Source organism: Oncorhynchus gorbuscha, linkage group LG24, assembly GCF_021184085.1.
Source record: "Oncorhynchus gorbuscha isolate QuinsamMale2020 ecotype Even-year linkage group LG24, OgorEven_v1.0, whole genome shotgun sequence".
In the NCBI taxonomy this organism is placed as follows: domain Eukaryota; kingdom Metazoa; phylum Chordata; class Actinopteri; order Salmoniformes; family Salmonidae; genus Oncorhynchus; species Oncorhynchus gorbuscha.
Window position 1 is genome coordinate 44,224,201 of NC_060196.1, and position 26,158 is coordinate 44,250,358.

At 41.8% G+C, this 26,158-nt stretch overlaps 1 protein-coding gene across 1 annotated transcript in view; it reads right to left on the minus strand.

The window, feature by feature from the left end:
• The window catches only part of rapgef5a (Rap guanine nucleotide exchange factor (GEF) 5a), a 132,938-nt gene that overhangs the window by 38,960 nt on the left and 67,820 nt on the right, over positions 1-26,158 (minus strand). The window contains exons 4-9 of the mRNA XM_046325725.1: positions 15,650-15,771; positions 15,338-15,500; positions 13,439-13,523; positions 13,184-13,232; positions 10,373-10,449; positions 4,506-4,664 (exon numbers count right to left, since the gene is read on the minus strand). Of these exons, the coding sequence (XP_046181681.1) occupies positions 4,506-4,664; positions 10,373-10,449; positions 13,184-13,232; positions 13,439-13,523; positions 15,338-15,500; positions 15,650-15,771 (655 nt within the window). The remainder of the gene's footprint in view (positions 1-4,505; positions 4,665-10,372; positions 10,450-13,183; positions 13,233-13,438; positions 13,524-15,337; positions 15,501-15,649; positions 15,772-26,158) is intronic.

Consider the following 26,158-nt stretch of genomic DNA (forward strand, 5'->3'; position numbering starts at 1 on the left):
AATGTTATATACTAGAGACAGAATGTTATATACTAGAGACATAATGTTATGTACTAGAGACAGAATGTTATATACTAGAGACAGAATGTTGTATACTAGAGACAGAATGTTGTATACTAGAGACAGAATGTTGTATACTAGAGACAGAATGTTGTATACTAGAGACAGAATGTTGTATACTAGAGACAGAATGTTGTATACTAGAGACAGAATGTTGTATACTAGAGACAGAATGTTGTATACTAGAGACAGAATGTTGTATACTAGAGACAGAATGTTGTATACTAGAGACAGAATGTTGTATACTAGAGACAGAATGTTGTATACTAGAGACAGAATGTTGTATACTAGAGAGACAGAATGTTGTATACTACTAGAGACAGAATGTATACTAGAGAGACAGAATGTTGTATACTAGAGACAGAATGTTGACAGATGACTAGAGAATGTTGTATACTAGAGAGACAGAATGTTGTATACTAGAGAGACAGAATGTTGTATACTAGAGAGACAGAATGTTGTATACTAGAGAGACAGAATGTTGTATACTATAGAGACAGAATGTTGTATACTAGAGAGACAGAATGTTGTATACTAGAGAGACAGAATGTTGTATACTAGAGAGACAGAATGTTGTATACTAGAGAGACAGAATGTTGTATACTAGAGAGACAGAATGTTGTATACTAGAGAGACAGAATGTTGTATACTAGAGAGACAGAATGTTGTATACTAGAGAGACAGAATGTTATAAACTAGAGAGACAGAATGCACTGTACTAGAGACAGAATGTTATAAACTAGAGAGACAGAATGCACTGTACTAGAGACAGAATGTTATAAATGCACTAGAGAGACAGAATGCACTGTACTAGAGACAGAATGTTATAAACTAGAGAGACAGAATGCACTGTACTAGAGACAGAATGTTATAAACTAGAGAGACAGAATGCACTGTACTAGAGACAGAATGTTATAAACTAGAGAGACAGAATGCACTGTACTAGAGACAGAATGTTATAAACACTGTACTAGAGACAGAATGTTATACTACTAGAGAGACAGAATGCACTGTACTAGAGACAGAATGTTATAAACTAGAGAGACAGAATGCACTGTACGAGAGACAGAATGTTATAAACTAGAGAGACAGAATGCACTGTACTAGAGACAGAATGTTATAAACTAGAGAGACAGAATGCACTGTACTAGAGACAGAATGTTATAAACTAGAGAGACAGAATGCACTGTACTAGAGACAGAATGTTATAAACTAGAGAGACAGAATGCACTGTACTAGAGACAGAATGTTATAAACTAGAGAGACAGAATGCACTGTACTAGAGACAGAATGTTATAAACTAGAGAGACAGAATGTTATAAACTAGAGACAGAATGTTATAAACTAGAGAGACAGAATGTTATAAACTAGAGAGACAGAATGCACTGTACTAGAGACAGAATGTTATAAACTAGAGAGACAGAATGTTATAAACTAGAGAGACAGAATGTTATAAACTAGAGAGACAGAATGTTATAAACTGGAGAGACAGAATGCACTGTACTAGAGACAGAATGTTATAAACTAGAGAGACAGAATGCACTGTACTAGAGACAGAATGTTATAAACTAGAGAGACAGAATGTTATATAAACTCAGCAAAAACAGAAACGTCCCTTTTTCAGGGCCCTGTCTTTCAAAGATAATTTATAAAAATCCAAATAACTTCACAATTCTTCATTGTAAAGGGTTTAAACACTGTTTCCCATGCTTGTTCAATTAACCATAAACAATTAATGAACATGCTCCTGTGGAACGGTCATTAAGACACTAACAGCTTACAGACGGTAGGCAATTAAGGTCACAGTTCTGAAAACACAACGCTACAGGGAGACAGGACGGACAACTGATCGTCCTCGCAGTGGCAGACCACCTGCACAGGATCGGTACATCCGAACATCACACCTGCGGGACAGGTACAGGATGGCAACCACAACTGCCACAACGCTACAGGGAGACAGGACGGAGGACGCAGTGGCAGACCACCTGCCTACATCCGAACATCACCTGCGGGGGCAGGATGGCAACCACAACTGCCCGAGTTACACCAGGAACGCACAATCCCTCTATCAGTGCTCAGACAGTCGCTGGACCAGAAAGGACTGGCAAAAAGTGCTCTTCACTGACGAGTTGCGGTTTTGTCTCGCCAGGGGTGATGGTCGGATTCACGTTTATAGTTGAAGGAATGAGCATTACACCGAGGCCTGTACTCTGGAGCGGGATCGTTATATACTAGAGAGACAGAATGTTGTATACTAGATAGACAGAATGTTGTATACTCGAGACAGAATGTTGTATACTAGATAGACAGAATGTTGTATACTCGAGACAGAATGCTGTATACTCGAGACAGAAGAGACAGAATGCTGTATACTCGAGAGACAGAATGCTATATACTCGAGACAGAATGTTATATACTAGAGACATAATGTTATATACTAGAGACATAATGTTATATACTAGAGACATAATGTTGTATACTAGAGACATAATGTTGTATACTAGAGACAGAATGTTGTATACTAGAGACAGAATGTTGTATACTAGAGACAGAATGTTGTATACTAGAGACAGAATGTTGTATACTAGAGACAGAATGTTGTATACTAGAGACAGAATGTTGTATACTAGAGACAGAATGTTGTATACTAGAGAGACAGAATGTTGTATACTAGAGAGACAGAATGTTGTATACTAGAGAGACAGAATGTTGTATACTAGAGAGACAGAATGTTGTATACTAGAGAGACAGAATGTTGTATACTCGAGACAGAATGTTGTATACTCGAGACAGAATGTTGTATACTAGAGACAGAATGTTGTATACTAGAGACAGAATGTTGTATACTAGAGACAGAATGTTATATACTAGAGACAGAATGTTATATACTCGAGACAGAATGTTATATACTCGAGACAGAATGGTATATACTAGAGACAGAATGTTATATACTCGAGACAGAATGTTGTATACTCGAGAGACAGAATGTTGTATACTCGAGACAGAATGTTGTATACTCGAGACAGAATGTTGTATACTCGAGACAGAATGTTGTATACTCGAGACAGAATGTTGTATACTCGAGACAGAATGTTGTATACTCGAGACAGAATGTTGTATACTCGAGACAGAATGTTGTATACTCGAGACAGAATGTTGTATAGAGAGACAGAATGTTGTATACGAGAGACAGAATGTTATATACGAGAGACAGAATGTTGTATACGAGAGACAGAATGTTATATATGAGAGACAGAATGTTATATAGAGAGACAGAATGTTATATACGAGAGACAGAATGTTATATACGAGAGACAGAATGTTATATACTAGATAGACAGAATGTTGTATACTAGAGAGACAGAATGTTATATACTAGAGAGACAGAATGTTGTATACTGAGATAGACAGAATGTTATATACAAGAGACAGAATGTTATATACTGAGAGACAGAATGTTATATACTAGAGACAGAATGTTATATACTAGATAGACAGAATGTTGTATACGAGATAGACAGAATGTTGTATACTTGAGACAGAATGTTGTATATTCGAGACAGAATGTTGTATATTCGAGACAGAATGTTGTATATGAGATAGACAGAATGTTATATACTAGATAGACAGAATGTTGTATACTCGAGAGACAGAATGTTGTATACGAGAGACAGAATGTTGTATACGAGATAGACAGAATGTTGTATACGAGATAGACAGAATGTTGTATACTAGAGACAGAATGTTGTATACGAGATAGACAGAATGTTGTATACGAGATAGACAGAATGTTGTATACGAGATAGACAGAATGTTGTATACGAGATAGACAGAATGTTATATACTCGAGACAGAATGTTGTATACTCGAGACAGAATGTTGTATACTCGAGACAGAATGTTGTATACTCGAGACAGAATGTTGTATACTCGAGACAGAATGTTGTATACTAGAGACAGAATGTTCTATACTAGAGAGACAGAATGTTGTATACTAGAGAGACAGAATGTTATATACTAGAGAGACAGAATGTTATATACTAGAGAGACAGAATGTTATATACTAGAGACAGAATGTTATATACTAGAGACAGAATGTTATATACAAGATACAGAATGTTACATACTAGAGACAGAATGTTATATACAAGATACAGAATGTTATATACTAGATAGACAGAATGTTATATACAAGATACAGAATGTTATATACTAGAGAGACATTATGTTCCAACTTCTCACAGATGACTAGATGACATACGTAGAGGGGAGGAAAGGAAAGGAAGGGTTCGAAAGGAAGTCCGTAAAATACACATCCACACATATACCCCCCCCACACACAGACACATTGTAAAACACTGACGTGAAGTTAGAGCATACTATCACAAAATATATTATTCAGAAGTATGTTTGTCAGAGAGTGTGTGTGTGTGTGTGTGTACTCACGGTGGGGTTGCGGTGGTCTGGTACTCTGTAGTTCTGGTTCTGCAGCAGTCTGCAGCTGTCTGCAGCCAGTCTCTGGACCAGCTCTTGTCTGGTCAGCTCCTCGCGGCCACACACACCGTCCGGCCGTACACACCCCCCCCCCAGCTGTAAGGAACGGGACTGAGAGAACAGGTATCTTAGTCCATAGCCCAACGATATCATCAGGTCACAGGATTAGAGGTGAGAGGTTAAATATAAAGGTAGGTGACACCCCAAAATAGATTTTGAATCAAATCTACCCCACTCTCACGGTCTGTCAGCTAGTCTTTCTGTCTGTCTCAGGGTCTCTTTCTGTAAATCACAGAGAAAGAGAGAAAATAACTCAAAATAATCCCAGTCTCTCTCTCTCTCTCTACCTCTCTGTGTGTGTGTGTGTGTGTGTGTTCTTCAGAAACGTAGTGTCGTGTCCTCCCTAGCAGCGCCCTGGCTTTAGAAACTCTGGGGCTGTGGGCTTCGATGTGCCAGTGTGGAGGAGAACGGGGGGTGTTCTTAGGGATAATCTGTTGTTGTGGGGGCAGGTTATATTTGGGATGGAGGAGATCCCTTGGTAATATAATGGTATCATCAGTAAGGCAAAATGGACTGTTTATTTATATTGGAGTCTACACGCTGTGTGTGTGCAGATTGGCTGTGAGCAGGGTACTTCCCGCGAGTGAAACTATTCCACGGTGCCGCCGCCGCCACCACACACACACACACACACACACACACACACACACACACACACACACACACACACACACACACACACACACACACACACACACACACACACACACACACACACACACACACACACACACACACACACACACACACACACCTTCCTGCAAACCATTGTTTACAAAGAAAACACCCCTGATAACAACACACTCTATCTGAGCCACAACCCAAAGTCCAGTCTCCCCTCTTCTACTTCCTCACTCAAAGAGAGATCAGCCAAGTAAACACGCACACACACGTGATGAAGGGAATGAATTATTGAAGGAGTGTAAAAGGTGTATTCAGTATACACTCTTCTACTTTCCTCTCTTGTCTGCTCCTCCCCTCTTCTCCCATCCTTCCCACTCCTCTCCTGTGTGTGTGTGTGTACTTTCCTCTCTTGTCCGCTCCTCCCCTCTTCTCCCATCCTTCCCACTCCTCTCCTGTGTGTGTGTGTGTGTACTTTCCTCTCTTGTCTGCTCCTCCCCTCTTCTCCCATCCTTCCCTCTCCTGTGTGTGTGTGTGTGTATCAAAATGCTGTAATTTTTAGACTGCTGGCTGGTGGCAATAATGGAATTACTTGTTCAGTAATTAATGTTTAAAATTCAAACATGGCAGATTGTAAAATACATTTTTGCTCTAACAGTATACTCATCAGCTACCAATAGATGTTTTATAATATAAAACTGTCCTGTACAGGCTACCTGAACCTGCATGACATGATCCATCCTCGTGCTCTCTTCCAGCTTGGAAAGAAAGTTGTTGTGCGTAAAACCAGGCTATTAATGACCAATAATACAGCCAGTCCACCCTCAAAACACTAGCTTACTATGGATTTTTTCATGATTCAGTCTACTATCTATAGCTATTAGAGGTTGACTGATTAATCAGCATTTTCATAACAATCGGTAATCTGCATTTTTGGACACCAATTGTGGCCGATCTTTTTATTTTGTTTGTTTTTTTGTTTACCTTTTTTTAACTAGGCAAGTCAATTAAGAACACATTCTTATTTTCAATGACGTCCTAGGAACGGTGGGTTAACTGCCTGGTTCATGGGCAGAACGACAGATTTTTACCTTGTCAGCTCGGGGATTCAAACTTGCAACCTTCTGGTTACTAGTCCAACGCTCTAACCACCTGCCTTACATTGCACTCCACGAGGAGACTGCATGGCAGGCTGACTACCTGTTACGCGAGTGCAGCAAGGAGCCAAGGTAAGTTGCTAGCTAGCATTAAACTTATCTTATAAAAAACAATCAACCTTAACATAATCACAAGTTAACTACAAATGGTTGATGATATTACTAGGTTAACTAGCTTGTCCTGCGTTGTATATAATTGATGTGGTGTCTGTTAATTTCTCATCGAATCACAGCCTACTTCTCCAAACGGGTGATGACTTAACAAGCGCATTTGCGAAAAAAGCACTGTTGTTGCACCAATATGTACCTAACCATAAACATCAATGCCTTTCTGTCACGCCCTGACCTGAGATATCTGTAACGGTTTTCTGCCTCTTCTTCCGAAGAGGAGAGGCGAGAAGGATCGGAGGACCAAAATGCAGCGTGGTTAAAGTTCATGGTTTTTTAATAAGATAAACTATACATGAACAGAATACAAAACAAGAAACGTGAAAACAGTCCCGTGTAGCACAAACACTGACACAGGAGACAAACACCCACAAAATACCCAAAGAATATGGCTGCCTAAATATGGTTCCCAATCAGAGACAATGATAAACACCTGCCTCTGATTGAGAACCACTCTAGGCAACCATATACTTATCTAGACAACTACAATGAACACAACCCCATAAATCTAATAAACCCCTAGACAAGACGAAACACAATAAATCACCCATGTCACACCCTGGCCTAACCAAAATAATAAAGAAAACACAGATAACTAAGACCAGGGCGTGACAATATCTCTGTTTTGGTTAGGTCAGGGTGTGACTGACTAGGGTGGGTACGCTAGTTTTGTATTGTCTAGGGGTTTTGTATTGTCTAGGGTTTTTGTATGTCTATGGTTTTGTAGATCTAGGATTTTTTGTAATTCTCTGTTGGCCTGATATGGTTCCCAATCAGAGACAGCTGTTTATCGTCGTCTCAGATTGGGGATCATATTTATGTAGCCATTTCCCTTTGGTGTTTGTGGGATTTTGTCTATGTGTAGTTGCCTGTCAGCACTCGTTTGTATAGCATCAGGTTTCGGTTTCTTATTTTGTTAGTTTGTTCAGTGATTCATTCTTTAAATAAATAAGAATGTACGCATACCACCCTGCGCCTTGGTCCGATCCTTCTAACGACCGTGACACTTTCTTTAAAATCAATACACAAGTATATTGTCACGACTTCCGCCAAAGTTGGCTCCCCTGCCTGTTCGGGCGGTGCTCGGCGATCGTCGTCACCGGCCTACTAGGCGCCACCGATCCCTTTTTCGTTGTATGTTTGTTTTGTCTTATTAGTTGCACTTGTGTCTATTTGTGTGTGCTTGATGGGCTTCCTTATTTAAAGTAGGTTTACCCGCCCTCGTTTAGTGCAGGCTTAATTTTGTGTTGCATGTGTGCGTTAGTTAGGTGTGTTCGTGTTCTGGACCTGTTACCCTGTGTTTTTGGGTGGTCCATATATTTCCGCGCCTTGTGTTGTGGGCTTGTTTGTTTGTGCCGTATTAAAATGCACTTTTCCCCATGGAACTCTCTGCGCCTGATTCCATTCCTCACACACCTAGTTCACTGTGACATATATATTTTTAAACCTGCATATTTAGTGAATACTGCCTGCTAACATGACTTTCTTTTAAGTAGGGAAATTGTGTTACTTCTCTTGCGTTCCGTGCAAGCAGAGTCAGGGTATATGCAGCAGTTTGGGCCATCTGGCTCGTTGTGAACTGTGTGAAGACCGTTTATTCCTAACAAAGACCGTAATTAATTTGCCAGAATTGTACATAATTATGACATAACATTGAAGGTTGTACAATGTAACAGCAATATTTAGTCTTATGGATGCCACTCATTAGATAAAATACGTAACGGTTCGAAAATAAACGTTTTCGAAATGATAGTTTCCAGATTTTACCATATTAATGACAGAAGGCTCGTATTTGTGTGTTATTATGTTATAATTAAGTCTATGATTTGATAGAGCAGTCTGACTGAGCGATGGTAGGCACCAGCAGGCTCGTAAGCATTCATTCAAACAGAACTTTCGTGCATTTGCCAGCAGCTCTTCATTGTGCTTCAAGCATTGAGCTGTTTATGACTTCAAGCCTATCAACTCCCAAGATGAGGCTAGTGTAACCGATGTGAAATGGCTAGCTAGTTAGCGGGGTGTGCGCTAATAGCGTTTCAATTGGTGACGTCACTCACTCTTCAACCTTGAAGTAGTTGTTCCCCTTGCCCTGCAAGGGCCGCAGCATTTGTGGAGCAATGGATAACTATGACGGGTGTCGTCATCTGAAGAGGAAGAATCGGACCAAAGTGCAGAGTGGTAAGTGTTCATTACTTTTATTGAACTGAACACTGGGACAAAATAACAAAGAGAATAAACGAAACCGAAACATTTTGTCAGGTGCAGAAAACACTAAACAGAAAATAACTATCCACAAAACATAAGTGGGAAAAAGCTACCTAAGTATGGTTCCCAATCAGAGACAACGATAGTCAGCTGTCCCTGATTGAGAACCATACTCGGCCAAAACAAAGAAAGACAAAACATAGAAAAAGGAACATAGAATGCCCACCCAAATCACACCCTGACCAAACCAAAATAGAAACATAAAAAGCTCTCTAAGGTCAGAGCGTGACAATAACGATGCTTCGAGGGTGGCTGTTTTCGATGTGTTCCTGGTTCGAGCCCAGGTAGGGGTGAGGAGAGGGACGGAAGCTATATTGTTACACTGGCAATACTAAAGTGCCTATAAGAACATCCAATAGTCAAATGTATATGAAATACAAATGGTATAGAGAGAAATAGTCCTATAATTCTTATAATAACCACAACCTAAATCTTCTTACCTGGGAATATTGAAGACTCATATTAAAAGGAACCACCAGCTTTCATATGTTCTGATGTTCTGAGCAAGGAATTTAAACGTTAGCTTTCTTACATGGCACATATTGCACTTTTACTTTATTTATTTGAGGCTAAATTGGTTTTATTGATGTATTATATTAAGTTAAAATAAAAGTGTTCATTCAGTATTGTTGTAATTGTCATTATTACAAATAAATACAAATCGGCTGTTTAATCAGTATCGGCTTTTTTTTGGTCCTCCAATAATCGGTGTCGGTACCGGCATTGGAAAATCATAATCGGTCGATCTCTAATAGCTATATACCGTATTTACCTGCTATTTAGCTACTACTTATAAACTTATTATAAAAATGACACACCAAATAGCCCAACAATGAGGAAAAGAGTAGTCAGCTTGAGGATAAATTTAGCCAATATTTCTTGTTGAACTCATCGGGTTTTGACTGGCTAATTGCCTACACAAATGGGCTGCAAACTCAAGGTAAATTAAATTAAATCCAACTTGAGAGACTCCCCTGGTCTCCATAAATCCTCCTTTTTTTGGGGTGCAAATGTTTTCACCACAGCCTACAGGTCAAGGTTGCGGGCCTGACTGTTTTCTATACAGAGTATTGCCAACCCAGACAGTCTTTCCTGAAATATTGTGCATTATAGGCCTATGTCCATTGCGCTGCACAGGATTTAAACTTGAATGATGCATGCCAAGATATATACCAGAGATAAGAGACTTGATATTGGAACCACACAACTCGCAAACCTTTTCAAGCCCTCAAGAACAGCTAAATATGATAATCTGTTTGCATCTGCCAATTCTGGACTGGACTGGCTGTCCAGTATCCAGACGACCTGTCCCCAGAGCTTCCTATACAGTTCATCTCAGCCATTAAGGAGAATGAGAGGCTCAATTAAAAAGATGTTGTAGAACTGATGTATTTGAAGCACAACTGCCTTCTGCCCAGTTTCCCTGATGTTGCTACGGCAATCAAGCTGCTTTTATATTCCTGGAACTGTCGCTTCTGAGGAGAGATGGTTTTCTAAACTAAAACTGCGTGGGTGTCCGGTATGCCAGTGTGTGTGTGTGTATCCTACCATGGTGTTCTCCTCGTTGGGTGTGGGTGTCTGTCGAGGAGTGGAGTCTGGTGACTCTTGGCCATCCTGCTCTGCCACTGCAACCAATCACAACACAGTATGTTAAATTGACAGCTGTCATGACTAATCACCTATGACTAAGGTTTTATTTGCACAAACATACTGTAGTAATACACAATAGTGATGCGCAGGTTGACTCATAGCTCGCAGTCCCCGTGGATATATCTGTAGGGCGAGCGGGTTTAGGGTCATGAAATATTGTGTGGATGAGGGGCGGGTGGGTGGTGGTGGGTTGAATAAAGAGAAAACAATGCATTAAAAATCCATAAATGTATCATTCTTGTGCAATTAAAACCTATAGACTACAGTAAGGTTGTTTTTTCATTCTTTTACCTGTCATTAGTACATAACCCTAAGCTTTAGGGCCTAACTGTACACGTGCCAAATACACGGCAATCACCAAATGCTTTTGGGAATTTAAGGATAAAAAGTTAACGTCGATCCACTGAGGCAAAAAGGACAATGTCGGCATTGAATTCAATAATAGAAACGCTGCAAATGAAGAGTTGAAAATAAAGAGAAGGAGAGGCCAGAAAAGTAATGTTTGGTAAAGATTGTTTGAAGTGGTAAAAGAGGATGATGGCAGTGCCAGCTATGTTATGTGTGATGATGGTGAGAGGCGCTATACAAATTCCACAGTCACAAGGCAGGGACTTCAAATATGCGCGTCAAAGGGAACTGTACTGTTTAGATGGGTTAAATGGAATAGAAACTGAAATCTGGACACTGGTTATAGGAATATATCCTCTCACTTGGCCTAATAGGAATTCCTGCAGAATGAAGCATTTCTTGCTGTAAAATGATACATTTTGAGTCGGGAACAGGAGTGGAAGAATATGATTTCTCTCTTTCAGCATCTTGAGAGAATGAATGCGAGGTTAGGGACCGTCTGTAAATATGCTATCTTTATCAGCATCATCAAATCTGATAGCATTTCTTTTTTTTAAACTCTGTTTATTAAGTTTTACACACACACACACACACACACACACACACACACACACACACACACACACACACACACACACACACACACACACACACACACACACACACACACACACACACACACACACACACACACACACAAGAAAAAGCAATATAAATAATATACTCAACTAGATAAAAAAATAAGAAAAAAAAAAGCTTTAAAGATACTATACTTTAGACAAGTTAAACACACCAGGCAGAAGGCTACAGAGGTTAAAGGGCAATCTATAGTACAGGGACAGAGCAAACCTCACCATTGTTCCTGTAAACAGTCAAGGGATAAGGGTGGAGAAATGTAACCACTCACAGAGAGTCATGGCCACAGGCCGACCATCCACTGGATCAAAAAAAAAGTTTACAATGCTTTAAAATAAAAAATAAAACAAATAGAATGATTATTCATGTAGCCGTGAACAAAATGTAAAAATAACTGGGAAAAACAAGCTCACACTTCAGTCTCTGCCCGGGCAAGATGAACAAGGCATCTGCGGATCACAATCAATAAGCACATGGACCTTAATGCCCCCCCCCCCCAGCAAAAACACAGAGAGAAGCTCCTCCAACCTTAAGTCACAAACTTATTTTAGTATTAATTGGAATACCATCAGAGGATGGACTGTTTAAAGTAAGACCGGAATGGAGCCCAAGCCTCATCAAACAGTTTGGGGTTCCCACGTGAATTAAATTACATTTGTTCTAGTTTCAGAGAGCACAACACATCCCTCACCCAATATTTATAAGATGGGGGAGCTGCCATCTTCCAGTTCTGTAGTATTAGCCGTCTAGCTAAAAGAGTTGTATAAGCAACAGTGTCCGACTGGATTCTTGATAGGGGGTACCCATGGGCAGTACTCCAAAAAGGGCTGTAAGGGGAGACGGATCTATAACAGTGTCATATATATCAGAGAAACATTTAAATATTAATTCCCAGAAACCTGACAGTTTATGACAGCCCCAAAACATATGCAACAGTGTGGCTGGTTCCACTTTACATCTGACACAGGTAGGATCAAAATCAGAGAATATTCTTCCAAGTTTGGCCCCCGACCAGTGGATACAGTGAACCACCTTGAATTGAATGAGGCTGTGTCTAGTGCTAAAAGAGGACGAGTGCACCCTGTGCAGCACAGATTCCCAGGCGTCTTCCCCAAGTTCCTCCCCCAAATCCTTTTAAATCTGATAGCATTTCAACCACCTAAAATATGCCTCCATGTCAAACTGAAATCTTATCAGAAACATGTTGGTTCGTATTCACATGCTTTTAATTTCCTTAAAACCGATGCCATTTAAAAATATATATATGTTATTGCATTTTCTCCCTGGTCCCTAAACGTCTGCTGTGCAAGACAAGCAGAGAGGAAAGAGAAAACTTTACCGATGTCAACTACATTGAAGCAGTCATCGATATCTAACATTCTGGTGAGCAAGAGTTTATTTTGTCTTCTAGGGCATTAATGACAGACATGTTGACTAACAAATACTAACAACTACCAAAATGTTGGAAATTATATGCACAAACGTCTCAATTAGGCTTAAATAAAGAAATCCTGTCAAATCCCCTGGTAAAAAATTGTTCCGTAATCTGACTGTACAGTGCATTTTCTATTTGCGATTAAGGTTGGGTGTGACCACACTTTATCACATATAGTTGAGGCATTGAGGATGGGTTATTAGCAGGCGGCTTCGGGGGAACAAACAGCTGACCTGCGCATCACTAACACACATAATATAGTACCACATGTAATATAGTAACCAACTCACTGGTTTTGCGAGCCTTGCGGGCAAGAGCAGCAGCCAACTCATTCTGGACCTGTAGGGGTAGAACATACAGCAAACTCAATGACAGCTCCTGTCAAACAGGCAGGCAGTTGCACACACACACACACACACACACACACACACACACACACACACACACACACACACACACACACACACACACACACACACACACACACACACACACACACACACACACACACACACACACACACACACACACACACACACACACACCGTGGAGGTGAGTCTCTCTAGTGCTTTCATCTGGAGAAAGCTGTCCCCGCAAACATCTCTGTTCCCCTCCGAGTCCTCCTCAGACCTACAACACACACACACACACACACACACACTTTGTTTTAAATGATAATGTGCAAATATTGTTCAATCCAGGTGTGCAAAGAGAATTACCCATGAAGACTGCCGAAGGTGATTCTAACATGTGTGTGAATACTTACAGTACCAGTCAAAACACACTCACTCAAGGGTTTTTCTTTATTTTTGACTATTTTCTACATTATAGAAAAATTATGAAGACATAACTATGAAATAACAAATATGGAATCATGTAGTAACCAAAAAGAGTGTTAAACAAATAAAAATATATGTTATATTCTTCAAAGTAGCCACCCTTTGCCTTGATGACAGCTTTGCACACTCTTGGCATTCTCTCAACCAGCTACATGAGGTAGTCACCTGGAATGAATTTCAATTAACAGGTGTACCTTGTTTAAAAGTTAAACATATGTATTTTAATAACACTTTTTTGATTTTCTACATGATTCCATTTGTGCTATTACATAGGTTTGACGTTGTCACTATTATTCTACAATGTAGAAAAAGTCACACACAAAAAAAAACATTTTTTAATGAGTAGGTGTCCAAACTTTTGACTGGTACTGTATGTAAATAAGATATTTCTGTACTTCATTTTCAAAAACTTTGCTAAGATTTCTAAAAACATGTTTTCACTTTGTCATTATGGGGTATTGTGTGTAGATGCGTGAGAGAAACAATTGAATCCATCCTTAATTCAGGCTGTAACAACACACATTTTGGAATAAGTCAAGGGCTATGAATATTTTCTAAAGGCACTCTAGTTGAATAGCCCTGCTATACTGGTCTCTCTGTTGGTACCTCTACTGCCACCTTGACTGCTACTGGATCTAAACAGGAAACAAGACTTTGTTCTCTCCTCTCTTTTCCTCCTTCTGTCTGTGTGTGTGAGTGTGTGTGTGTATGTGCGTACATGTTTTTTCTGTGTGTGTGTGTGTGTGTATCAACAGGACAGTGTTTTAGGGTAAACTAATCTCTTTAGCAGCAGAACAAAGTGCCCTCAGGCCTCTGATGTAATGTGTTGTCTTTTAGAAGACACATTTTGTATACTACAGTCCCTCTCACTCTCTATCACACACACACCTTCCCACTGTTCCCAGAATAATTTGCATATCATTTACATTTTTCTGTGGCTTCAGTTGCGAAGGAGAAAGAGTGTGTGTGTGCATGTGTGTGTGGATGTGTGTGCGGGAGAGCGTGTGATCTGATAAACCATGATGGATGCAGTAGCAGGACAGATAGTGATGGCATCACACTCTCTCTTTCCCTCCCTCCCTCCTTCCAGCTCTACCTCCTGACTACACAAAAGAGGACAAGGCGAGGGGAGGAGAGGAAGGGGTGGTTAGAGATTATCTCTCCCTCTCGGTCTTTGTGCCTCTCTATTCTCTGTCGTCGGAAGTTATCATTTCTCTCGCTCCCCCTGTTTTTTTCCCTCTCCTCTCTCCCATTCTTCCTCTCTCTGAGTGACATATTGAGTTCAGTAGCAGGCTCAGTTGGAATTCTATCGGAGGGAACTGGAATTCTGTGTGACACTCAGAACACCACCCCCCCCACCCACCCACCCAACACGGACCCAGCTTCAGCTATAAAGAGAGAGTCTATTGAAGAGATGTTTGTGTCTGTCAGTCTGTCTGTCTGTCAGACTAAGGGATTAACAATATGTAGCGAGATTAGAGATGAATCTTGTCAAGAGTTGGAACACTGCTTTCATTTATGTCCTGGTGTATGTGTGTCTCTTATAACACACACACACACACGTTGATGGTCATGGAACACTGGGTCACGTTCACACACAATTACCCAGTTCTGAACTGGACGTATGGGACGAGCTGTAGGAGGAGCCTAACAGCCTCTGGCCATGCCTCCTTCTCCAGGCTGCAGAACTCGCAGGCTGCAGACTCACACTCCTCAAAGCTGAACTGGTAGTAGGAGTTAGAGTCCCCAAACACCACACGCTGGTCCACTGAAACACACACACAGAAAGACTAAGCTGAAATGCCAGGGTAAGAAGAGTGTGTGTGTGTGTGTGTGTGTGTGTGTGTGTGTGTGTGTGTGTGTGTGTGTGTGTGTGTGTGTGTGTGTGTGTGTGTGTGTGTGTGTGTGTATACTCACCAGACAGTAGGATGCCCAGCTCCAGTAGGACCTGCCAGACGCGCACGGCCATACTCCGACAGCGCACGTACACACACTGCTCACACAGCCACTGAACCAGCTCTACACCCACGTAGCTCCGCCTGGACACACACACACACCCACACCGGGGTTTCCGTTAGCTGGTAATAGCCGGCTTTTGGCCACAAAAAAAATGAAAAGACGTTAAATAAAATTGTCCGGGAGAAGAAAAAAAGAATGCCTTTGTGCTTATTAATTGATGTAAATACATTGGACCGGTCATGCTTATCGGTCTATTTGCATTATTTCGTGGCGCGTGTGTATATTGGTTATGCATCTTATTTATCCCACACACAGCATACAGATTCAATCGAGGGAAAAAAATAGTTGGAAAGCAAATGGCTATTGCTGTAAAGAGAACACAATGAATAGACTCTAATCAGTATTTTAGTTGAGAGAAAAAACAATAGGCCTATAGTGTATCTTATCGGCACCAGTGGAGAACATCGACCATGTCCCCGGTGAGTGCGCACATCCACTCTTTATCGTTGTTGGGTCAGTGCCACTTAAGTTAGTTTTTGGACAATAATTTCCTCCTCCAGTTTAGATGGATGTTATATTGTATTCATGTCTCCCCTTCTCATAGGCCTATTATATGGACAAAGTAGATGTGATTGATTGTTTGACAGTGTCAGCGGAGTAGGCTACCCTGGAATTTGTCTAATTAAAATAGATTCTGCTAATGTCTCCAGTCATATAAAGTGTATTAGAATTGCATGAAATGTGTTTTTCCCGTGCAAAGAAAGAAGAAATGATAGCCTATAGTCCAGGCCTCTACTCTGGCAGTGTCAGAGGAAGACTCCAGCCACTCAAGTCATAGACTGTTCTCTCTGCTACCGCATGGCAAGCGGTACCGGAGCATCAAGTCTGTGACCTAAAGGCCCCTGAACAGCTGGTCCCGCCTTTTCTGCTTTAACAGCCTCTACTCTTCTGGGGAGGCTTTCCACTAGATGTTGGAACGTTGCTGCGGGGACTTGTTTCCATTAGTGAGGTTGAGCACTGATGTTGGGCGATCAGGCCTGGCTCGCAGTCGGCGTTCCAATTCATCCCAAAGGTGTTCGAAGGGGTTAAGGTCAGGGCTTGGTGTAGACCAGTCAAGTTCTTCCACACCGATCTTGACAAACCATTTCTGTATGGACCTCGCTTTGTGCACGGGAGCATTGTCATGCTGAAACAGGAAAGGGCTTTCCCCAAACTGTTGGCACAAAGTTGGAAGCACAGAATCATCTAGAATGTCATTGTCTAAAGGGCTTAGCCCGAACCATGAAAAACAGCCCCAAAGCATTATTCCACCTCTACCAAACCTTACAGTTGGCACTATGCATTGGGACAGATAGCATTCTCCTGGCATCCATCCAACACAGATTCATCCATCGGACTGCCAGATGGTGAAGAGTAATTCCCGTACCCCTTCAAACATTCAACCTCCAGCCACGTACCCCCTCTAGCACCAGGGTCAGTGCACTCTCAAATGTTATTTTTTTTGCCATCATTGTTGCCTGCCACACACACACTACACAATACATTTATTACACATAAGAATGAGTGTGAGTTTGTCACAACCCGGCTCGTGGGAAGTGACAAAGAGCTCTCATAGGACCAGGGCACAAATAATAATATTATAATAATCAACAATTTTGCCATTTATTTAACCATCTACATAAACAACCATATTTTGTTAATCAAAAATGGTGAATAACTCACCACAGGTTAATGAGAAGGGTGTGCTTGAAAGAATGCACATAACTCTGCAATGTTGGGTTGCATTGGAGAGAGTCTCAGTCTTAAATCATTGTCCACACACAGTCTGTGCCTGCATTTAGTTTTAATGCTAGTGAGGGCCGAGATTCCACTCTCACATATGTACGTGGTTGCAAATGGCATCAGTGTCTTAAGAGCGTGATTTGCCAAGGCAAGAAACTCTAAGCGCAGCCCTATCCAGAAATCTGACAGTAGCTTCTGATTAAATTCAATTTTCACAGAACCGCTTGTTGCAATTTCAATGAGGCTCTCTTGTTCAGATATCGGTAAGTGGACTGGAGGCAGGGCATGAAAGGGATAACGAATCCAGTTGTTTGTTTTGTCCGTTTCGGGAAAGTACCTATGTAATTGCGGACCCATCTCAATCAGGAGCTTCGCTACATCACATTTGACATTGTCCGTAAGCTTGAGTTCATTTGCACACAAAAAAATCATACAATGATGGAAAGACCTGTGTGTTGTCCTTGTTAATGCAGACAGAGAAGAGCTCCAACTTCTTAATCATAGCCTCAATTTGGTCCCTCACATTGAATATAGTTGAGAAGAGTCACTGTAATCCTAGATTCAGATCATTCAGGCAAGAAAAAACATCACCCAGACAGTCGTGTGAGGAACTCGTCATCATGCAAACAGTCAGACAAGTTTAAGATCGTTTCTCAATTCAAAAAAATGTGTCAATACTTTGCCCCTTGATAACCAGCGCACTTCCGTATGTTGTAAAAGCGTTACATGGTCACTACCCATATGATTCCATAATGCAGAAAATAAACAAAAGTTCAGGGGCCTTGCTTTAACAAAGTTAACCATTTTCACTGTAGTGTCCAAAATGTCTTTCAAGCTGTCAGGCATTCCCTTGGCAGTAAGAGCCGCTCAGTGGATGCTGCAGTGTACCCAAGAGCCTCTCGGTGGATGCTGCAGTGTACCCAAGAGCCTCTCGGTGGATGCTGCAGTGTACTCAAGAGCCTCTCGGTGGATGCTGCAGTGTACCCAAGAGCCTCTCGGTGGATGCTGCAGTGTACCCAAGAGCCTCTCGGTGGATGCTGCAGTGTACCCAAGAGCCTCTCGGTGGATGCTGCAGTGTACCCAAGAGCCTCTCGGTGGATGCTGCAGTGTACCCAAGAGCCTCTCGGTGGATGCTGCAGTGTACCCAAGTGATGTCGGGAGCAACTGCTTACACGCACGTTACCACTCCACTATGTCTCCCTGTCATGGCTTTTGCGCCATCAGTACAGATACCAACACATTTTGACCATCAAAGTCCATTTGACGTCACAAAGCTGCCCAGTACTTTAAAAATATCCTCTCATGTTGTCTTGATTTCCAGAAGAGGATGTCTTCCACTGGGGGGGGGCAGGTAGCTTAGTGGTTAGAATGTTGGACTTGTAACCGAAAGGTTGCAAGATTGAATCCCCGAGCTGACAAGGTAAAAAACTGTTGTTCTGCCCCTGAACAAGGCAGTTAACCTACTGTTCCTAGGTTGTCATTGAAAATAAGAATTTGTTCTTAACTGACTTGCCTAGTTAAATAAAAGTTCAATAAAAATGTAACGGACATATACCAAGCAGCTATGTCACGTCTGTTGACTCATCCAGCTGTAACACATAGAATTCACTGGCTTGTATGTGAAGTAGTAATTGTTTCAAAACATCTCATGCCATGTCACTGATGCGTTGTGAAACAGTGTTCTTTGATGAAGGCATTGTCTGTGTAGTTTTTTAGGCCTTTTCCCCCAGCATTATCCCAGCCATATCCGAAGCGTCCACAATAGTATTGGGCTTGCCTGTTCTAACCACTCGGTAGTGGTTAGAACAGGCAAGCCCAATACTATTGATATGGTGAGCTACCGAGTGGTTAGAACAGGCAAGCTCAATACTATTGATATGGTGAGCTACCGAGTGGTTAGAACAGGCAAGCTCAATACTATTGATATGGTGAGCTACCGAGTGGTTAGAACAGGCAAGCCCAATACTATTGATATGGTGAGCTACCGAGTGGTTAGAACAGGCAAGCCCAATACTATTGATATGGTGAGCTACCGAGTGGTTAGAACAGGCAAGCCCAATACTATTGATATGGTGAGCTACCGAGTGGTTAGAACAGGCAAGCTCAATACTATTGTGGACGCTTCAATTTTTCAAATTGTCATGTTTAGTTTCTAAATGTCTGCGCAAGAGTGAAGGTTTCCTGTGAGAGAGTAACAGTTAATGTGATTGGATGTTAATTAATTGACTAGGCTACCAGTATTTAACATTGTGTTGTTATTTCGTTGAACACTAGATGGTTTCATTTTTTGGGGGGCAGTGAAACGAGGCTACTCAGGTGAGACAAAAACCTCACCCAAATGTATAGCCCCGTTGGAAAATATAAATGGACAGTTTGAAATTGTGAAGACCTATTTTTTATTATTATAATAAAAAATAAAAAATGCGAATCACATTTTTATTCGGCGTACCCCCAACGGCATTGCACGTACGTACCCCAGTTTGGGAATGCCTGCTCTAGAGAACGTGTTTCCACTGAGTCCAATGGCGACGACCTTTACACCACTCCACACGACGCTTGGCATTGAGCATGGTGATCTTAGGCTTGTGTACGGCTTCTCAGCCATGGAAACCCATTTCATTAAGCTCCTGACTAACAGTTTTTGTGCTGACGTTGCTTCCAGAGGCAGTTTGTAACTCTGTAGGGAGTGTTGCAACCGAGGACAGGCGCAACACGCTTCAGCGGTCCCGTTCTGTGAGCTTGTGTGGCCTGCCACTTCACGGCTGATCCGTTCTTGCTCCTAGACATTTCCACTTCACAATAACAGCACTTACAGTTGACAGGGGAAGCTCTAGCTTAGCAGAAATTTGAAGAACTGACTTGTTGGAATGGTGGCATCCTGTGACGGTGTCATGTGGAAAGTCAATGAGCTCTTCAGTAAGACCATTCTACTGCCAATGTTCTAAATTTTATACACCTGTCAGCAACGAGATGAAATAGCCAAATCCACTAATTTGAAGAGGTATCCACATACTTTTGTACATATAGTGTGTGTCCTGATTGCCTAGTCACATTTTACCCCTACCCACATATTACCTAATTTACCTCAACTACCTTGTACCCCTGCAAATTGACTTGGTACTGGTACTCCTTGTGTATAGCCTTGTTATTACCTCAACTACCTCGTACCCCTGCACATTGACTTGGTACTGGTACTCCTTGTGTATAGCCTTGTTATTACCTCAACTACCTCGTACCCCTGCACATTGACTTGGTACTGGTACTCCTTGTGTATAGCCTTGTTATTACCTCAACTACCTTGTACCCCTGCACATTGACTTGGTACTGGTACTCCTTGTGTACAGCCTTGTTATTGTTTTTATTGTGTTACTATTTCCTTTATTTATTTAGAAAATATTTGTCTTACTTTTTAACTCTACACCGTTGGGAAGTAAGACTTCACTGTAAAGTCTACACTTGTTGTACTGTATATAACCGAAATCCTGACACACACAGTATCAATACACACGCGCACACAGTATCAATAAACACGCACACAGTATCAATAAACACGCACACAGTATCAATACACACACACACACACACACACACACACACACACACACACACACACACACACACACACACACACACACACACACACACACACACACACACACACACACACACACACACACACACACACACACACACACAGTATCAATACACAGGCACACAGTATCAATACACAGGCACACAGTATCAATACACACGCACACACACAGTATCAATAGACAGGCACACAGTATCAATACACAGGCGCACACACACAGTATCAATACACAGGCACAGTATCAATACACAGGCACACACACAGTATCAATACACAGGCACACACACAGTATCAATACACAGGCACACAGTATCAATACACAGGCACACACACACAGTATCAATACACAGGCACACACACACAGTATCAATACACAGGCATACAGTATCAATACACAGGCGCACACACACAGTATCAATACACAGGCACAGTATCAATACACAGGCACACAGTATCAATACACAGGCACACAGTATCAATACACAGGCACACAGTATCAATACACACACACACACACAGTATCAATACACACGCACACACACAGTATCAATACACACGCACACAGTATCAATACACACGCACACAGTATCAATACACACACACACACAGTATCAATACACACGCACACAGTATCAATACACACGCACACAGTATCAATACACAGGCACACAGTATCAATACACAGGCACACAGTATCAATACACACACACACACAGTATCAATACACACGCACACAGTATCAATACACACGCACACAGTATCAATACACACGCACACAGTATCAATACACACGCACACAGTATCAATACACATGCACACACACACATCGATGTGTCCTCAGATGGCAGTTAGTGTTCAGCAGGGCACTCTGCTGGAATGGATCGCTCAGCACTGTATGTCACCATGGCAACTTCAGTTTAAAATAAAGTTCTATCCTTTTCACATTACCATGCTAATCCAAAACGTACTGCGCTGGATCAGATATTTCCATTTATTTTACCAGGCAAGTTGACTGAGAACACAGTCTCATCTACAGCAATGCAGGGGAGAGGAGGGGGATGAATGAGCCAATTGGAAGCCGGGGATGATTAGGTGGCCATGATGGTTTGAGGGACAGATTGGGAATTTAGCCAGGACACCGGGGTTAACCCCCCTACTCTTACGATAAATCCCTTGGGATTTTTTTGTGACCACAGAGTCAGGACACCCATTTAAAGTCCCATCCGAAAGACGACACCCTACACAGGGTTACGTCCCCAAGCACTGCCCGGAGATATATATATATATAATTATGACCAGAGGAAAGAGTGCCTCGTAATGGCCCTCCAATACCACTTCCAGCAGCATCTGGCCTCCCATCAGGGGATCAACCCTGCTATGCTTCAGAGGCAAGTCAGCAGTGGAATGCTGCTGCAGGCATCATTTCACATTGTCAGCACTTTTTCTGGCAACTGTGGAGCAAACTCAAGGACCCAAGTTTAGTGTTGCCATGGTGACACCAAGCACCTGCACAAGGCTACAATGAAGGACATACATCATCAGTTTTAGAACTAAACATAATTCAACAGCAACAAAAACACTCACACTCTCCGTTTCTATCATTCTGACTCTCTGTTTCTCTCTATGTCTATCACACTGACTCTCTCTCTGGTTCTCTGAAATTCTATCACACTGACTCTCTCCGTTTCTTTCTATATCTATCACACTGACTCTCTCTCTGTCTATCACACTGACTCTCTCTCTGTCTATCACACTGACTCTCTCTGGTTCTCTCTATGTCTATCACACTGACTCTCTCTGGTTCTCTCTATGTCTATCACACTGACTCTCTCTGGTTCTCTCTGTATCTATCACACTGACTCTCTCTGGTTCTCTCTATGTCCATCACACTGACTCTATGTCTATCACACTGACTCTCTCAGTTTCTCTCTATATATATCACACTGACTCTCTCTATGTATTTCAAACAGACTCTCTGTTTATCTCTATGTCTATCACACTGACTCTGTCTTTCACAGACTCTCTCTCTGGTTCTCTCTATGTCCATCACACAGACTCTCTATGTCTATCACACTGACTCTCTCTGTCTATCACACTGACTCTCTCTGTCTATCACACTGACTCTCTCTGTATCTATCATACTGACTCTCTCTGTCTTTCACAGACTCTCTCTCTGGTTCTCTCTCTGTCTATCACACTGACTCTCTCTGTCTATCACACTGACTCTCTATGTCTATCACACTGACTCTCTCCCTGTTTTACTATGTCTATCCCACTGACTCTCTCTCTCTCTCTGTTTCTCTCTATGTCTATCACACTGACTCTCTCTCTCTCTCTGTTTCTCTCTGTCTATCACACTGACTCTCTCTCTCTCTGTTTCTCTCTATGTCTATCACACTGACTCTCTCTATGTCTATCCCACTGACTCGTTCTCTCTCTCTGTTTCTCTCTATGTCTATCACACTGACTCTCTCTCTCTCTGTTTCTATCTATGTCTATCCCACTGACTCTCTCTCTCTCTCTGTTTCTCTCTATGTCTATCACACTGACTCTCTCTCTCTCTGTTTCTCTCTATGTCTATCACACTGACTCTCTCTATGTCTATCCCACTGACTCGCTCTCTCTCTCTCTCTGTTTCTCTTTATGTCTATCCCACGGACTCTCTCTCTCTCTGTTTCTCTCTATGTCTATCCCACTGACTCTCTCTCTCTCTGGTTCTCTCTATGTCTATCACACTGACTCTCTCTATGTCTATCACACTGACTCTCTCTATGTCTATCACACTGACTCTCTCTATGTCTATCACACTGACTCTCTCTATGTCTATCACACTGACTCTCTCTATGTCTATCACACTGACTCTCTCTCTCTGTTTCTCTCCATGTCCATCACACTGACTCTCTCTATGTCCCATCACACTGACTCTCTCTATGTCCCATCACACTGACTCACTCTATGTCCCATCACACTGACTCTCTCTATGTCCATCACACTGACTCTCTCTATGTCCATCACACTGACTCTCTCTATGTCCATCACACTGACTCACTCTATGTCCATCACACTGACTCTATGTCTATCACACTGACTCTATGTCTATCACACTGACTCTATGTCTATCACACTGACTCTCTCTGTTTCTCTCTATATCTATCACACTGACTCTCTCTATGTCTATCACACTGACTCTCTCTATGTCTATCACACTGACTCTCTCTATGTCAATCACACTGACTCTCTCTATGTCTATCACACTGACTCTCTCTATGTCAATCACACTGACTCTCTCTGGTTCTCTCTATGTCTATCACACTGACTCTCTCTGTCTTTCACAGACTCTCTCTCTGTTTCTCTCTATATCTATCACACTGACTCTATGTCTATCACACTGACTCTCTCTGTATCTATCACACTGACTCTCTCTGTCTTTCACAGACTCTCTCTGTCTTTCACAGACTCTCTCTCTGGTTCTCTCTATGTCCATCACACTGACTCTCTATGTCTATCACACTGACTCTCTCTGTCTATCACACTGACTCTCTCTGTCTATCACACTGACTCTCTCTGTATCTATCATACTGACTCTCTCTGTCTTTCACAGACTCTCTCTCTGGTTCTCTATGTCCATCACACTGACTCTCTATGTCTATCACACGGACTCTCTCTGTCTATCACACTGACTCTCTCTGTCTATCACACTGACTCTCTCTGTCTATCACACTGACTCTCTCCCTGTTTTACTATGTCTATCCCACTGACTCTCTCTCTCTCTGTTTCTCTCTATGTCTATCACACTGACTCTCTCTATGTCTATCCCACTGACTCTCTCTCTGTTTCTCTCTGTCTATCCCACTGACTCGCTCTCTCTCTCTGTTTCTCTCTATGTCTATCCCACGGACTCTCTCTCTCTCTCTGTTTCTCTCTATGTCTATCCCACTGACTCTCTCTCTCTGGTTCTCTCTATGTCTATCACACTGACTCTCTCTAAGGAATACCTAGGATAGGATAAGTAATCCCTCTCACCCCCCCCCTTTAAGATTTAGATGCACTATTGTAAAGTGACTGTTCCACTGGATGTCATAAGGTGAATGCACCAATTTGTAAGTCGCTCTGGATAAGAGCGTCTGCTAAATGACTTAAATGTAAATGTATGTCCCATCACACTGACTCTCTCTATGTCCCATCACACTGACTCTCTCTATGTCCCATCACACTGACTCTCTCTATGTCCCATCACACTGACTCTCTCTATGTCCATCACACTGACTCTCTCTATGTCCATCACACTGACTCTCTCTATGTCCATCACACTGACTCTCTCTATGTCCATCACACTGACTCTCTCTATGTCCATCACACTGACTCTCTCTATGTCCATCACACTGACTCTCTCTATGTCCATCACACTGACTCTCTCTATGTCCATCACACTGACTCTCTCTATGTCCATCACACTGACTCTATGTCTATCACACTGACTCTCTCTGTCTATCACACTGACTCTCTCCCTGTTTCTCTATGTCAATCACACTGACTCTCTCTCTCTCTGTTTCTCTCTATGTCTATCACACTGACTCTCTCTATGTCTATCACACTGACTCTCTCTCTGGTTCTCTGGTTCTCTCTATATCTATCACACTGACTCTCTCCGTTTCTTTCTATATCTATCACACTGACTCTCTCTCTGTCTATCACACTGACTCTCTCTGGTTCTCTCTATGTCTATCACACTGACTCTCTCAGTTTCTCTCTATGTCTATCACACTGACTCTCTCTGGTTCTCTCTGTATCTATCACACTGACTCTCTCTCTGTTTATCTATGTCTATCACACTGACTCTCTCAGTTTCTCTCTATGTCTATCACACTGACTCTCTCTGGTTCTCTCTGTATCTATCACACTGACTCTCTCTCTGTTTATCTCTATGTCTATCACACTGACTCTCTCTCTCTGTTTATCTCTATGTCTATCACACTGACTCTCTCTCTCTGTTTATCTCTATGTCTATCACACTGACTCTCTCTATGTATTTCACACAGACTCCCTCTTTGGTTCTCTCTATGTCTATCACACTGACTCTCTCAGTTTCTCTC